At 42.6% G+C, this 15,795-nt stretch overlaps 2 protein-coding genes across 2 annotated transcripts in view; one reads left to right on the forward strand and one right to left on the reverse strand.

Moving 5' to 3' along the window:
* LOC307271014 (CYFIP-related Rac1 interactor B-like) overlaps window positions 1-15,795 on the forward strand; it is a 132,510-nt gene that overhangs the window by 46,699 nt on the left and 70,016 nt on the right. The gene's annotated exons all lie outside the window — the stretch shown is intronic.
* The window catches only part of LOC307271019 (uromodulin-like), a gene marked incomplete at both ends in the record, with an annotated part of 10,642 nt that continues 1,808 nt past the window's right edge, over window positions 6,962-15,795 (reverse strand). Inside the window, 11 exons of the mRNA XM_080054904.1 lie at window positions 6,962-6,969; window positions 8,619-8,691; window positions 8,950-9,109; window positions 9,663-9,911; window positions 10,444-10,601; window positions 10,999-11,172; window positions 11,595-11,782; window positions 13,231-13,470; window positions 14,414-14,509; window positions 14,601-15,087; window positions 15,177-15,307. Of these exons, the coding sequence (XP_079911030.1) occupies window positions 6,962-6,969; window positions 8,619-8,691; window positions 8,950-9,109; window positions 9,663-9,911; window positions 10,444-10,601; window positions 10,999-11,172; window positions 11,595-11,782; window positions 13,231-13,470; window positions 14,414-14,509; window positions 14,601-15,087; window positions 15,177-15,307 (1,964 nt within the window). The remainder of the gene's footprint in view (window positions 6,970-8,618; window positions 8,692-8,949; window positions 9,110-9,662; window positions 9,912-10,443; window positions 10,602-10,998; window positions 11,173-11,594; window positions 11,783-13,230; window positions 13,471-14,413; window positions 14,510-14,600; window positions 15,088-15,176; window positions 15,308-15,795) is intronic.

Raw genomic sequence — 15,795 nt, forward strand, 5'->3', positions numbered from 1 at the left:
ACCACACCCATCCTTCATCACAGAGATTCACGACCTTCTCACCTCGCTCTGCTCTCTATCCTCCAATAACATCATACTTGGTGATATGAACATTCACATTGATAATCCCTCCTCCCCCCTGGCAGCTGATTTCCTTCATGTACTGGACTGTCTCAACCTCACACAGCATGTTGATGCACCTACACACACCAGGGGGCACACTTTAGACCTGGTCATCTCGGACTCTCCCTCCATCAAAAATCTGTCAGTATATGACCTGGGTGTTTCTGATCACAGCATCATTTCCATGGACATTTCCTGCCCATACCACCCCCCCCAGCCTAAGCGCGATATTCATTTTCGCAACATAAAAAACATCAACCCTGCCATCTTGCACTCTGACCTCCAACTGCTGGCCTCAGTCAACCTTCCATCAGTTAACAAATTGGTCGAACACTACAACCATTCTCTTCACTGCCTCCTGGATATACATGCCCCTCTCAAAACAAGAACTGTGTCTTTCTCCCGCTCTGCCCCCTGGTTCACGAAAGAACTGCGCAAGATGAAGGCTGCTGGCCGTGCCATTGAGAGGCGTGTTAAATCATCTGGCCTGGTGGTACACAAGCTGGCCTACAAAAATCACCAGAAGGCCTATGCAGCAGCCCTTAAAGAAGCCCGGTCCATCTATTACTCCAACATCATCAATAACAGTCCGGGAAATTCAAAACAGCTTTTTTCCACCATAAACTATCTCCTTAACCCCAAAAACCAAACCCATACAGAACCCACAGCAGAACACTGCAACAGGTTTCTTGTATTTTTCAAAGAAAAGATCAATTCCATCCGGTCCCAGCTTTCAGGCTCCCCAGCTCCATTTCTGCCATCTGCCTGCCCTCAACCAGCACCTCTCAGCACCTTTGCTGCAGTCACACAGACTGAAGTTGAGGGTTTCATCAAAAAAATGAAGCCTTCCACCTCCCCCCTGGATCCCATCCCTACAACACTCATCAAATCAAACCTGTCTGTCATAAGCCCTCTTATCACACAAATAATAAACCACTCGTTAAACTCCGGCCATGTCCCGCCCTCACTCAAAACTGCCATTATCAAGCCTCTCCTGAAGAAACCCAACCTCGACTCAGATTGTCTCTCAAACTACCGGCCCATTTCCCATCTTCCATTCCTGTCCAAAGTGCTTGAAAAAGCTGTTGCCGTACAGCTACAGGAACATCTACAACGTCATTCATTGTTTGAAATATTTCAATCTGGTTTCCGTTCTGCCCATAGTACAGAGACAGCATTGTTGAGGGTAACCAATGACCTTCTCATCTCTGCCGATTCTGGATCCCCCTCCCTGCTCATCCTTCTCGACCTTTCAGCGGCTTTTGACACTGTCGACCACCATATTCTCCTGAACCGCCTCCACACCGACATTGGTCTCCATCATTCCACACTGGACTGGTTCACTTCTTACCTCGCTGACAGGACAGAGTATGTCAGCCTGGGATCTGCCAGGTCCCAAACAGCCCCTGTTACTTGTGGTGTCCCCCAAGGATCTGTCCTAGGACCCCTCCTTTTTATCCTGTACATGCTGCCACTGGGTCGTGTCATCAGCCGGCACGGCATCTCTTTTCACTGCTATGCCGATGACACTCAGTTGTACCTCCGAACCGACCCCAACCTACGTTCAACCCCGGTCTGCTCATCATCACCTACTCTAACCCTCTCCAACTGCCTGGAGGAGATTAGGGCGTGGATGAGTCACAACTTCCTCCAGCTGAACAGTTCCAAAACCGAAGCCATACAAATTGGCACCCCTCATCAGGTCCAGTCATCACCCATAACCACCATCTCCTTCTCTGGTCAAGTCATCCCCCTCTCTACCTCAGTTACCAACCTCGGTGTGAAGCTGGACCCACAACTTACCTTTGTAAGCCACATCAAACATCTGTACAAAACCTGCTTTTTCCATATCAAGAACATTTCTAAACTCCGCCCATTCCTCACTTTCTCTGATGCAGAAAAACTCGTCCACGCCCTAATCTCCTCCAGACTTGATTACTGTAACAGCCTGCTCATCGGCATACCCAACAAACACCTTCAGAAACTTCAATTCATTCAGAACTGTGCTGCCCGAACTCTGACGAAAACCCGCAAATACGACCACATCACCCCCATTCTTCAAGACCTCCATTGGCTCCCCATAACCTCAAGAATCCAATACAAAATCGCCCTCATCACCCACCTTTGCATCTACAGCAACGCCCCGCAATACCTCAAAGACCTCCTTACCCCTCACTCATCCACCCGTAACCTTCGGTCTCAAAGTACCAACCTCCTCCATCAGCCCCGCACACGACTCCGCACCATGGGAGACCGAGCCTTCTGCTTCGCTGCCCCCCACATCTGGAACTCCCTCCCTGAACACCTACGACAACCCCAGTCTGTGGTCACCTTTAAAAAAGGGCTTAAAACTTTTTTGTTTAGACAGGTTTTCCTAGGTCGTCCCTAGTTGTTCTTATTCGCTCTCTGCTATTTAATCTCTTTTAGCTGTTTTATCTACTACTGATTTTAACGTGTCTGATTTTATTTTCTCTTAGTCTTTTGTTTTTTTTGTTTCTGGTTTCTGTAGCACTTTGAGATTCTTTATGAAAAGTGCTTTACAAATAAAATTTATTATTATTATTATTATTATTTATGGAGTTAATATTTCTAATCTAAAACTAGATTATAACAACAAAAACAAATAAACACAATATCGATGACAACATTTTTTTTTATTAAACAACAGTGTGTTCAATCCATGCAGAATGGGAGCTTACAAGTTACAGTTTTAATAAATTGCCTTATTATAGCACTGTAAACATTCACATATAACTAAATGAGGGAAGCACAAGTTGGGATTTTACGTGTAAAAGTACACTTAAATAAAACATTAATATTACATCAAATTAAATGACACAAAAATGAAATTTTAAAGACAGTAATTTGGATATTTTAGCTAAATATTGCCGATACCACATTCCTTTGTATTGTACAGTATAAAGTCTTCAAAGGAAAATACACAAAGTGCAAATGTAACCGGAGTACAAGTTATATTTCACCAAGAATCCTTTTATGCCTTTAATTTGTTATTCTTCCTTCATACACGTATTAATGTATATTTGTTTTGAGAGCTTTTATTTTGATACCTTGGGATGTGTGATTCTGTTGTTACCCGCGAGGTCACTCCCTGTTAATTTCGCGCTATCCTCTTCAGTTGGCGATTTGCCATGCTGGAAAGAGGTAGGAATGTACAGTGCTCCTCTGAATAAGTGTTATAAAAGTGATAGAACATGGTAAAACTTGAAACAAATATGTAAATAATATTCCTTGGCGGGTGCAGTTTCTGTTAACTGTCATAAAGACGCTCGTTTTAGTGTATAAATGTACTTTTATATCCAGTTCAGAAGTTTTCCTTGCAGTATGATGGAATCTCATTTGGCGCTGGTGTGTCTTTGTGTTTTTAAAGGAGTGTATGTGTGAACGGACATCTTGTCATCGCTGATATTTATGTGTTTGCATCCAGGTATGTGAGTTTTTATTTTAATGTATTTTTATTTCATTTCATTTGTTTAATAGGCATTTCAATGCAATTGTTTCAACAGTTAATTTCTAAAATATAAAACCTAGCAACCAGTGAAGGGGAGAAACACTTTTGAGAGATATTGTCAATTTTAATATACTATCACAATGTATAAATTACATTTAATAACATTGCCAGTAACACGCTCTTGAGTCGGCAATTTGCCATGTTGAAGAGAGAAGTGCATGTGGGAACGGACATCTTGCTATCGCTGTTCTGATATTTATGTGTTTGCACACAGAATAAAGACTCTCGGCTGGCAAGGCAGCAGTTGTCTCAAACCCACGTTGAATTAGGCAAGATTAGGCCGGCTAAACAAACATTGTGTTAGCAACTTTGTATTTAGATGTAAACACCTTATTAAAAGTGCACAAACCTCTCCATAAAAGCACGGCTCAATTCTATTTAGATTCCAGTGAGACAAACATGTTTACGAATTAAATAATACAACTCTCTGACACCATATTAATATATTTATCTCACCCATACGACATTTGAAAATCAAAACATTTAAAATGTCTCTTAGCAGTCAGAACTGTCAGACGTGTTATAATCCTTTAGTGAATAAAATCCCGTAAAATGTGTTAAGCCTCTGTCTGATTAGTTTACCCTTACAGCAATAAAAGGACCATGAGAGAAGGTTTCTTCAAGAAGACCCCATTCAGCCCCGGGAGGTAAACTCTCTGATCTCATACCATGGCACATTAATGATTTAGAAACACATCTCATACACGCACATCTCAGAGTTGTAAACTTTTCAGTTGAGTCTAATAACTGTCAGGGTCTGGAAGGAAGGGGAGAAAACAATAATATTAAAATAGAATAAAATAAGATTGCTAATTAATCTGCTCATAGTTTGCAAAGAATAGCTTTAAAGGTGTAAGAAGATTTATTTAAAAAGTTTAATTTGATTATATTGAGTCAAAATTGAGGAGTTTTCTTTAACCCTTTGGTGCTCTTGGGGACGTTTTTGTCCTTTCGCACTTTTTTTACGCTCTTTTTTGTGTATAACTTTGGCTGTGCTTATGTTAGCTGAAATATTTTTGGCCAGGGATTTTTTTTTTTCTAATATTTTGTTTATTTCTACTCAGCAACTTTGTACCATCTATTATAAAGGCTGTACACTTTTTTGTTCCTCTCAGCTCCCTAAGGACGTTTTTGTCCCCTATTGACTCCCATTCAAAATGGCCTTTTTTCACCAATTTGATCCTGCTGTCATTACAGCATAAAATATTTTTTTCAATGATTTTATGCTTTCATCCTAGACACAAAGCATCAAAATTGATCATTTTCAACACCATCAAAATTTTGAGCCATTTCCCTATATTTGGCATAGGATTGAATTACAAGCAATTTTCCAGGTTGTCGGTCCTGCCCCCCACAGTGCAATAGAAAAAAAAATTCAACCTAAATGGTGTGAGTGTGATGGTAGGGATGCTAGTGTGTGGTGCATATGTGTGTATTGAGAAAATATAGTGTGTGTGTTTGTGTACACACAGCCAAACTTTACAAACTCAAACGTGTATGGAAAAAATGGCCCAATTTAAACTTTATTTTTTCAAACCATAGCCATGATGACAAACACATGTAAATGTGATGATATTAGGCAATAATCCAACACTTAAGACACCAAAATTGCTTTTTCAGCCCTATCTAGCTCAATCATTTATTTTCTCCAGTTTTTTTTGAGGATCAAATATGCTCCCTAAAACCATTTTTGTACTTTTTTGTAATTTTTTAGAGTTGCAGGCCTAAACATAAGAAATATGAGAAATTAATGGAAAGTGTGGATCCATATGGATACCTTAGGGTTGTGTCTGTGTGTGTGTTGTGAAATTACTGTGTGTGTATGTGTGTGTGTCTTTGTGCGTATGCATATGTGTGCAGCTGTAATGTGCAATTTGTGGGTTTTCAGGTGGCTGCAGGTTTACTTTGTTACTTTGTTGACATCATCAAATAAACTGGAATTAAAAGGTCAAAAGCAACTAACAATGAATTAATATTTGATATGTATGTAAAGAGGTCAAGTGGGATAAAAGGTTTTAAAAAAAAAGTAGAAAAAAATATTACTGTATAATGTGTTTAGGGCAGTTTATAGGGAGGTCATGAGAGGGAGTATTTATTTGCATCTGTGACTGCACAAATACTAAACATGTATCAAAAGCAGTTTTATTGCAAATCATTAACATATCCTAGAGTCTAATTATCCCACTCAAAAAAATCCACTTTGCATCTATTATATGAGAAATTTTTCAATTATTGTGTTTTTTTAAAATAAAAATGGCTCACGTCATCACATAAGCTTGCATGTAAAGGGTTAAAAGCAATTACAAATGAATGAATATTTGATATGTATGTGAAGAGGTCAAGTGGGATAAAAGGTTTTAAAAAAAAAAAGTAGAAAAAAATATTAATGTATAATGTTTTTATGGCAGTTTATAGGGAGAGGACGTTTTTGTCCTCTAAGGTCATGAGAGGGAGTATTTATTTGCATCTGTGACTGCACAAATACTAAACATATATCAAAAGCAGTTTTATTGCAAATCATTAACATATCCTAGAGTCTAATTATCCCACTCAAAAAAATCCACTTTGCATCTATTATATGAGAAATTTTTCAATTATTGTGTTTTTTTAAAATAAAAATGGCTCACGTCATCACATAAGCTTGCATGTAAAGGGTTAAAAGCAATTACAAATTAATGAATATTTGATATGTATGTGAAGAGGTCAAGTGGGATAAAAGGTTTGTAAAAAAAAAAGTAGAAAAAAATATTAATGTATAATGTTTTTATGGCAGTTTATAGGGAGAGGACGTTTTTGTCCTCTAAGGTAACCAAGGCGTAGTAAAAGTTAAGGATACCCAAGGGTTAACAGGGAGCTTTTAAGTTATCCTCCTTTATAATGGCACCTTTATGATATTAATCTAGGTAAGTTTACCGGTAATGAACGGGTAATATACTTGAAGTATTTATTATAATAAAATAATATACTCCATACAATTTACACACATAAACTTTCTGATATTAATTTAGGGGAGTTCTATAGGATATAAAATTGCAGTTTAAGTAATAAAAGGCAAAACATTCACAAGCCTACGATTACAGACACCCCTAAAGTGGACTGTCCCATCTTAACCTCTATCCACACACACAAGGCAATGCAGACAGTGAGGTAATGTTAGTAGAAAAATTACACATAATACAAAAGTAAAAAGTTTTGACTCGGGTACAAATCAGACTCAACGAAAAATGTATTTTATTAATGCTTTATTTTTTTTAATCATCACAAAAATAAGAAATAACCAGCTTTAAGTTTTGTTGATTTCACACTAAAAGCTGCGACGTCTTCTGCTCCTCAAAACCCTGAAGACACAAACAGAGAAACATTTATTGATCAGAACCCGAAGACTCACCTTGCGTTCCAAATCTCATACTTTTTCTTTTCTCTATTGTACACAGGCCCGGATTAAGAAGAAAGATTACACTAGGCATACCGCATTTTTTCGGGCCCCCTCCAAACGGATACTTCACGATTTGGTGAAAAACTACGTACATTTGAACTGCCACAAGAGTAGGCTATTATGCTCATTCATTTGTTTAAGAGTTGCGCGTTTGTAAACGGGAGTAAAGAGAAACGTAACCGAGTGTGCGAGCTCACTGCAGGAGCATTTCTGTAAGGTGCGTGCAGAGTCCAGTGTGGGAGCAATTTTTCCAACTGGATGAAAAACAGTGCAGTGCAATGCTTTATTCAGTATAAAGTTAAAACGCTCGTGCAAGCCTGATCTAACACAAAAGCCTTGCGCGAGCGAAGCAGCGATTCACCTGGTGAAACCTGGCGTGGAACTCTGTGGTGGGTAACGGCGAAATTCACAGTGAGACATCGCCGGTCTGAGACGCCGCACAGAAAAACTCTGGTTTGACGACTAAAATTATAACCCGGGAGCAGAGCCGGCCCAAGCCTTCATGGGGCCCTACGCCGAATTTGATTAGGGCCCCCCTCTCCAATGTTATCGTGGTCAAATGATTGACTATTGTTAAATGTCATTCACACACCCAGTTCATCCCTAGTGCCTCCAATGTCCAGTTTTGTGAAAATAGTAGCCAGCCGAGATCCTGACTCTCCTAGGGGGGTCCGGGGTATGCCCCCCCGGGAGATTTTTTTTACCTTTTTAAAGTGAAATGCATGAATTTGGTGCACTTTGAGAGGGAAATTAGGAGGCTAAATCTGAGGAATTTTGTGTGAACAAACAATTTGGAGATACTGGCTCGAATGAAGTAGAAATAAAAGCTATCGAAGAAAGACATGGATTTTCCATAAACATATTAATATAGAAAAAATATAATATATAAATAAAATAAAAAATATAATTCAGTGTCCTCTGGGATGGTGCTTTTTTTTCTTTTACGGGACATATTTCTCTTTAAGAATGCATTTAAATGCAGTGAGAGGAACGAAGCAGAAGAACTCTGTTGTCCAGCTATCTTTTTTTTCCACAGATGAGGCTGAAATAGGCTATAGGCTACAGTATACACAGTGCATGGGCAACTGAGGGCAGACCAATTTCCAATTTTTTTAAATAAACTCAATACCGAGTGATAAGTTAACCTCGGATGAACTGATTAAATTAATAGGCTATTAACTATCCAGACCAAAAAATTGTATTCCTTTTTTTGTATGATAACTTACAACTTTCAAACACATACCGTAAAAAAAAAAAAAAAAAAAATGTTTTTTTTTTTTTTTTTTCCTTCTCACTGGGCCCCCTTGTGGAAATGGGCCCTAGGCACGTGCCTAGAATGCCTATGCCTAGATCCGGCCCTGATTGTACATACTACATTTGACCATACAGATATTCTAGTAGGAATAGGCATACACTTGGGACATATTTTTAAGAATCAGGACATCCTAAATATTTTTTCTACTATACTAAATAGCAGATAGTATGGGGATTGGAACGCAGCCCATGTTTCAGAGAACAACAGCTGTGTTTGTATTGGAGGGAAATACTCACAGCTGATTGGTCCAACAGCGACAGGAAGCTGATAGGAGGAGGCTGCAGACCGAGCCCGACGCCTTGAACAGTTCTTAAAAACAGAGAAGAAGTTTTTATAGATTAATTTCAAGTTTATTAACAGAGAACGTTTATTAACAGAGAAAGTGTATTAACAGACATTAAATTAATAATAATAAATAATAAAGATTAGAGCCGTCAAAGTTTATGCGATTATAAATTGCTCCAGATGGTCGTGTTTCACCCTTTCACCCAAAAATAATAATAGAAATATTTATTATATTTTTTGAATTTTATGTGTTTATGAGGACAGGAGGACAGGTGCACTCACAGGGCTGCAGGAGGCGCTGCTCCGGTCACACATGCTGATTCTGCAGTGCAGGTAAACGTCCTCATACGTCCCTTGGTACAGGAAGAAGAGAGCAGAGAAACGAGCTCGCCGTGAAGCACCGCTCTCAATCACCTTCACATGGCGCCGGTCAACGGGACACCTGGAGGGAGGAGACAATCACACAGCAGCTCAAATCTGTTGTTATCTCCAATATACATATATAATATACATTGAGAGGGACACATCCCCCCAGTATTTAAATATGCTCAAAATGCCCCCCCCCCCACCCCAACATAGATATGAAAAACATAGATGAATAAGAAAACTGCTATACCACGAGAGGCACACATCATCAAAATAATTATTGATTTTTGAAATATAATTTAGAATGACAGGGAATTAGTTTTCCAAATTTCAAAAAAGAAATTGGAGATTTGATCCAACCCCCATGTTGATTCCATGGCTATGGCCTTGGTTAGCTCAAATTTTACTTTGAAAATCTGCCATCTAACTGGCAAGAAGGATGATTATGTGAAACCAATATACTGACTATAAGTGGACAAGTTTTCACATTCACTCCAACACAGTCAGTTTGATAACAGCAACATCTAGTGGACGTTGGAGGAACTGCAGTCTGCTCATTACCTGAAAACACATTTGGTAAAAATAAGCTAAAAAGCCCGTTTAAAGAGATAGCAGTTTGTGGTGGTCACCTGCTCTGGATGAGGAAGTGTCTGTGTGCGTCACTGGCGTTGGGAGAGTTTGTGACGTAGCAGGTTTCCAGCAGCAGCCCGAAGCCGTCGTATTCGGTGTTGTTCACGGATACGCCAACGTGCAGGGCGGAGCCAAGCGGCAGGCGGACCGGGCCGGCGGGGAACGCCTCGCTGAAGTCCGGCCTCGTGTACAGAGTCATGGAGGCTCTGGTGGGATCGCCCACACTCACCACACCCTCCCCACTGGCCCTGTGAAGAAGACCATGTCAACAACCAACAACACTGGGATGAATGTTTGTTAATAGTAGAGGCGTACTCAATGGATCAGGGGCTGCCTTCCACTAACAGACCGACAGTGGGGAGGGTCCGGTCTGACTGGAGGCTAGATTGATGACTACAAGAACCAATCAGGGGCTGCCTTCCACTAACAGACAGACAGTGGGGAGGGTCCGGTCTGACTGGAGGCTAGATTGATGACTACATGAACCAATCAGGGGCTGCCTTCCACTAACAGACAGAAGGGAGGGTCCGGTCTGACTGGAGGCTAGATTGATGACTACATGAACCAATCAGGGGCTGCCTTCCACTAACAGACAGACAGTGGGGAGGGTCCGGTCTGACTGGAGGCTAGATTGATGACTACATGAACCAATCAGGGGCTGCCTTCCACAAACAGACAGACAGTGGGGAGGGTCCGGTCTGACTGGAGGCTAGATTGATGAATACATGAACCAATCAGGGGCTGCCTTCCACAGTGATGCGGTGAAGGTGGTGAACTCACAGCGGCTGGTAACTGATGGCGGTGTCCAGGCTGGTGATGTCATCCAGCGGGAAGATGCAGGAGAACTGGAAACTCCTCGGGACGTGGATCGATTCCTTGGTCAGACCGGGGGGGTACACGAACACAATGTTGGTGTACAGGACATGGGTCCCGTTGTTCTGTAAAGAAAAAGATAGTTTTAGGGCGTTTTTGCATGTTTATTAGACAGAGTGGAGAGACAGAGATGAAATGGGGACTGAGCCTCTATGGTATGGACTCTTACCACTACGGTTTGACATTGACATTTGTTAAGGCTAATGATTGTTTTCAGATCTTGTTTGGTCATCAACACGTTGACCTGATGATGGCGCTTGAGGATATATGAAGTTATTACAGTTCATTATTATTTGATAATATTTCAGAAGTATGAGAAGAGCTGAGAATGCAGGAGTTTGTGTTCAAGTCCCTCAGTGGAAGCAGCAAAGGAGACAAAGACCTGAAAAAGGCTGGACAAGTCCGTCCTCAGTTTCCTATGTAGAGACGCAGCACTGCCAGAAGAGGCCTTGCAGATGTGACAGCATGGCAGAAGGAGTTGGCAATGATCCAGGTGGATTCTGCCCTTAACCCTGGAGACGATATCACACACAGGAAGACTCTGTTCTGGTCCACCAAGCCATCTGTGGTCCCGATGGAGGGAGAAGCTGAGCTAGAGAAGAGAACTTTCTGGCCCCTGACCCACTCTTGTCCTGACTGCAGGAGGTGGACAGCCCGACTCACAGTGCCCAAGACGTCAGCAGAGGCACGGCTGCACTTATTAAAGCCCCTTTCTATTCAACAGGTGTAGACAACGCAAGCATGTCCTGACTCTTTCTCAATGGCTCATCCCAGACTCACATGCATTCCAAGCATTGCATCCTGTCTTAAAGGATCAGCTAGCTGCCCACCAGAGTAGAGTAGAGTAGAGTAGAGTAGAGTAGAGTAGAGTAGAGTAGAGTAGAGTAGAGTAGAGTAGAGTAGAGTAGAGTAGAGTTGAGTAGAGTTGAGTAGAGTAGAGACAGTACCATGTAGTGGAAAAGTGCCACATGTGTGTGCCATTTTAACTAGTTATTTTGCCCCCTAGTGATAAATACCCAGATATGGTAGACCTGTTGGGAAATCTGATCCCCACTGACCTTCACCACGTTTCCACAGACGTCCCTCCTTCGTTCCACCAGGTAGGACATGGTCTCCGGGCCGTCCACCTGCTCGTGGCAGCGCGGGTCGATCAGGTGAGCAGAGGAGGCGTTCAGCCCTAGATTCTCCAGGAACTTCTTCCCGACCGTCAGACGCAGCTGGTCCCGTCCACACACCAACTCTGGCTCTGGAACAAGGCATTGTGGGTATTAGAGTCTTTTAGACTCCAACAACATGTCGACAGATTTTATAGTACACAAACCACAGCTCAATTAGACATGTTTTTGAAGTAGTCAGATGTTTTGTGAAAGTCTCTAACCTGAAAGAAAAATATTTTAAATGGTACATTAAATAAAAATCTAACTATTTTTAGGTCAGAATCATGAAGGTAAATCATAATCATAAAGGCTCCAGCTTAATATCACCCCCCAAATAGAAATATCCCTTTAGTCGCAAAATTGCGACATGACGCTGTACTGAATAAAACAGCTATTTTCTCTTAATAGAGTGTTATATGTCGTTCATACTCCCCTCCACTAGTTGGCAGACATCCCGAACTTAGACCTTAGTTCAGAAAAATGTCATACTTCAATGCAAAATGTTCGAGCAAAATCCCATCCAAAAAACATAAAAATTATTTGTATTTTTTTTGTCATATCCTCCTAGCGACTTTTTCTGGTGTTATTTGAGACTTTTGTGGTGTTTAGAGACTGACGGGAAAGCACGTATCACTCTGTTTACTCTGCTGTTTCTGTGCTCAACGAGCAGCGGGTGCTCACGGAGCCCCTACCCCGTCCAAAAGCACTCGCGGGCGGTCAGTCTCACAGAAGCTCAGCGCAGCAGTCCCAGCCTGCAGCCAGAGCAGAGCGGGTGTGTGTGTGTCCCCTCTGCTCCGCAGAGCAGAGAGGACACACACACACGCTCCTCCTAGCGACCCTTTCTGGTGTTATTGGAGACTTTTGTGGTGTTTGGAGACTCTGATGTGAAAGCACGTATCACTCTGCTTTTACTGTGCTCAACGAGCAGCTCCCGGAGCCCCTGAGCCCCGCGCAGCAGTCAGGGCAGAGCGGGTGCGTTTCTCCTCTCTGCTCCCCTGACACCTCCACGTCCAGGCTGCAAATGAATCGCGCATGCGTTGCCATTCCTGCCCTGGTTTTACAGAACAGGGTGTAAATGTTTATTCACTCACTCTCACAATAAAATTATTATGCGAATGCGATGACGTCCTTTGGCGGGAGAAACAAACAATAGCTTTTCTCACTGAGGAGTTGTTGTGTGAGAACTCGGAGATAGTGTGCCACGAAGCTATTTATGCTGAAGCGGTATTGCTGGATTTAGGAGTTATTGAGAGAATATGGCAAGCAAAAAGTTGACGAGGAGGGAAGTGATGGATCTCCTATTCGCTGATCCTGATTCTGGAGGGGAAAATCCACCTTTGGGAGATGACGGTCGATCGATTAGTGATCGTGCGAGTAGAAGTAGCGGGGGTGAGAACAGCGCTGGGACCAGCGTTAGTGTTCACTCTTTCTACGGCGCTGGTCACGGTGCGTCAATGCGCAGCAGTGGTGCAGCCATGCGACGCAGCAGTGTTCACGAAGCACAAAACACACACGAGTCAAACTCTTCTCCCAACACCAGTGGGGTTAGCAGGGGGAGACGTGGGCAGAGTGCTCGTAGAAGCGCAGGCAGGTGTTCTAGAGGCAGCAGGGGGGGCCTGAATAGGGCTGAAAGTAGTGATGGAAGAGGGGGCAGGGGCACACGAGGTCGCAGTTTCCATAGGAGAGGTGGACGTGGTAGAGGCAACAGGGGAAGGCTGAACAGGACTGGAAATGATGATGATGATGATGATGATGATGGTAATGGTGGCTGGGCTAACTTGAGAGATGAGGAAGAATATCAGGAATGGATAAAGCCCTTTGATGAGCAAAGTGGATATCATGGTGACAGAGAGCTTAGCAATGAGTCAAGGTCTATAGATTTTTTGTCCCTCTTTCTGACTGATGATTTCTGGAGTCACATTACAATGGAGACAAATCGGTATGCTCATCAGTATTTAGGCTCCCATGAACTAATGCCAAGTTCACGGTTTCATGAATGGTATGATGTCACTGTCCCTGAAATGAAAGCCTTCCTGTCACTCCATTTGAGCATGGGCCTGGTACAAAAATCTGAGATTGAGGACTATTGGGCAGAATTTTGGCCAACTTGTACACCAGGATTTGGCAAAGTGATGTCTAGGAACAGATTTGAAATCATCCTGTCTTTCTTTCACTTTGCCAACAATGACGAGTATGTTGAGAGGGGCCAGCCAGGTTACGATCGACTGTTCAAAGTGCGCCCAATAATTGATCTCATCATACCACGCTTCTCAGCTGTATATGGCCCACACAAACAACTGTCACTGGATGAGATGACCATAGCTTTCAAGGGAAAGTCCACTTTGAAAATGTACAATCCAAACAAACCGGACAAGTATGGTTACAAGGCATTTGTTTTGTGTGAGGCGAAGTCAGGGTATGTTCTGCAGTGGTCTTTGTACACAGGACAGCATGGTGATGAGGTCACTGATTTAGGTGCCACCCATGTCCTTGTTCGGCAGCTGATGGCCCAGCACACAGGGAAAGGGCATGAGCTGTACATGGACAGCTACTACACGTCACCAGCTGTAGCAATTGAGATGGCAAATGAGGAAACTGGTTTGTGTGGGACAGTCAGTAGCCTCTTTCTCTCTCTCTCTGTCTCCCCATTTCAACTCTGTACTGTCTAATAAAGCTTGAAAATGCCCAAAAAATAAGCTTTAAAAAAAATAGTCACTCACTAGGAGTAGGTATACACCTCCAGTTGTTCTTGTCATCGCTCACACAGGTCTCAGCTGCAGTGCAGGTATCACACACAGGTATTTGTGTGTTGACATCTGATGAGGAACACAAAACAAATGAGTCTACAAGAGAATCTGATGGAACCAAAGGTCTAAATGATCCTCAAGGCTTGATCATCTTGCTTACCTGCGCAGTATGCGATACACCTTGAGGGCTTTGTGAACTTGTAGACGTAGTAGTTTCCTGGACAGGCTTTCACATGGATTGGGTTTTGCTTGTAGTGGCAGCAGCCTCCGTTCCAGCTGCCACAAGCCGGGACCAGTTTGATGCCTTCAGAGCGCAGCGGGTGGGGCGTCGTCAGCCACACTGGAGCCTGAGTTCCACACATGTAACTCTGAATGCATCTCTCTGGCATCTGAACGCTGCTGTTACCCAGGAACATACGGTACCAGCCCTGCCATTCTGAGCGCATGTCGCAGCGGTGATTCCCATTTATCACCCTGTTGTCTGTGGCTCTCCAGGCGTCGTCTAGCGGCATGTAGTGATCACACGGGTCGATGCAGCGAGATGTGCCGTCCACCAGGAGGCAGTCCTGACCTGAAGGGCACGGTCTGCCGCCGCAGGAAAACGTCACGGATCTGGTTTGGGCCGCGGAGCGCTGTGGTAGATCAACCTACATGGAAAAGAATGTTATAAATCAGGGGTCACCAGCATGGACCTATTGGTTAAATAAAGGTTATTATAATGATAATAATATATTACCAGGCAGGAGAAGGAGCCTTTGGTGTTGTGGCAGCGTTCCCCGGGCCCACATGGAGTCTGAGGCAGAGAACACTCGTCGATGTCCACGCAGCCCTGCAGAGCCGACCAGCGGTAGCCCTGGCTACAGCAGTCTGAAATCATTTTATACGTCATCAAAGCCATTCTGGCAAAAGTAGGAAGGATATAATTGAATTCCTGACCACATTTTAAGGTATTTAAAAAAAAAAATTATTTATAAACTCACATTGATATACTACCAATAGCTTTGTGAAGTGTGTGTTTATACTCTTAATAACAACATCTTAAGATTTGCCACATAACGACCCCTCTCCAAGTAAAGGGCAAACTAAACATGTCAGACCTTTGTAAAGGAAGACATATACTTTGTTGGTGGAACTCAAGGCCTTATTTTGAGAATTAAATGTAATGTCTGCACACACACACACACACACACACACACACACACACACACACACACACACACACACACACACACACACACACACACACACATTAAAGAGGACCTATGATACTTTTTGACTTTTATGACCTATAAACGTTGTTATAATGATTTATAGTCATGTTTAACCATACTAGCGTATCAAATAATTACGTACAT

This window comes from Ammodytes marinus (assembly GCF_949987685.1).
Source record: "Ammodytes marinus genome assembly, contig: scaffold_47, whole genome shotgun sequence".
Lineage (NCBI taxonomy): Eukaryota > Metazoa > Chordata > Actinopteri > Uranoscopiformes > Ammodytidae > Ammodytes > Ammodytes marinus.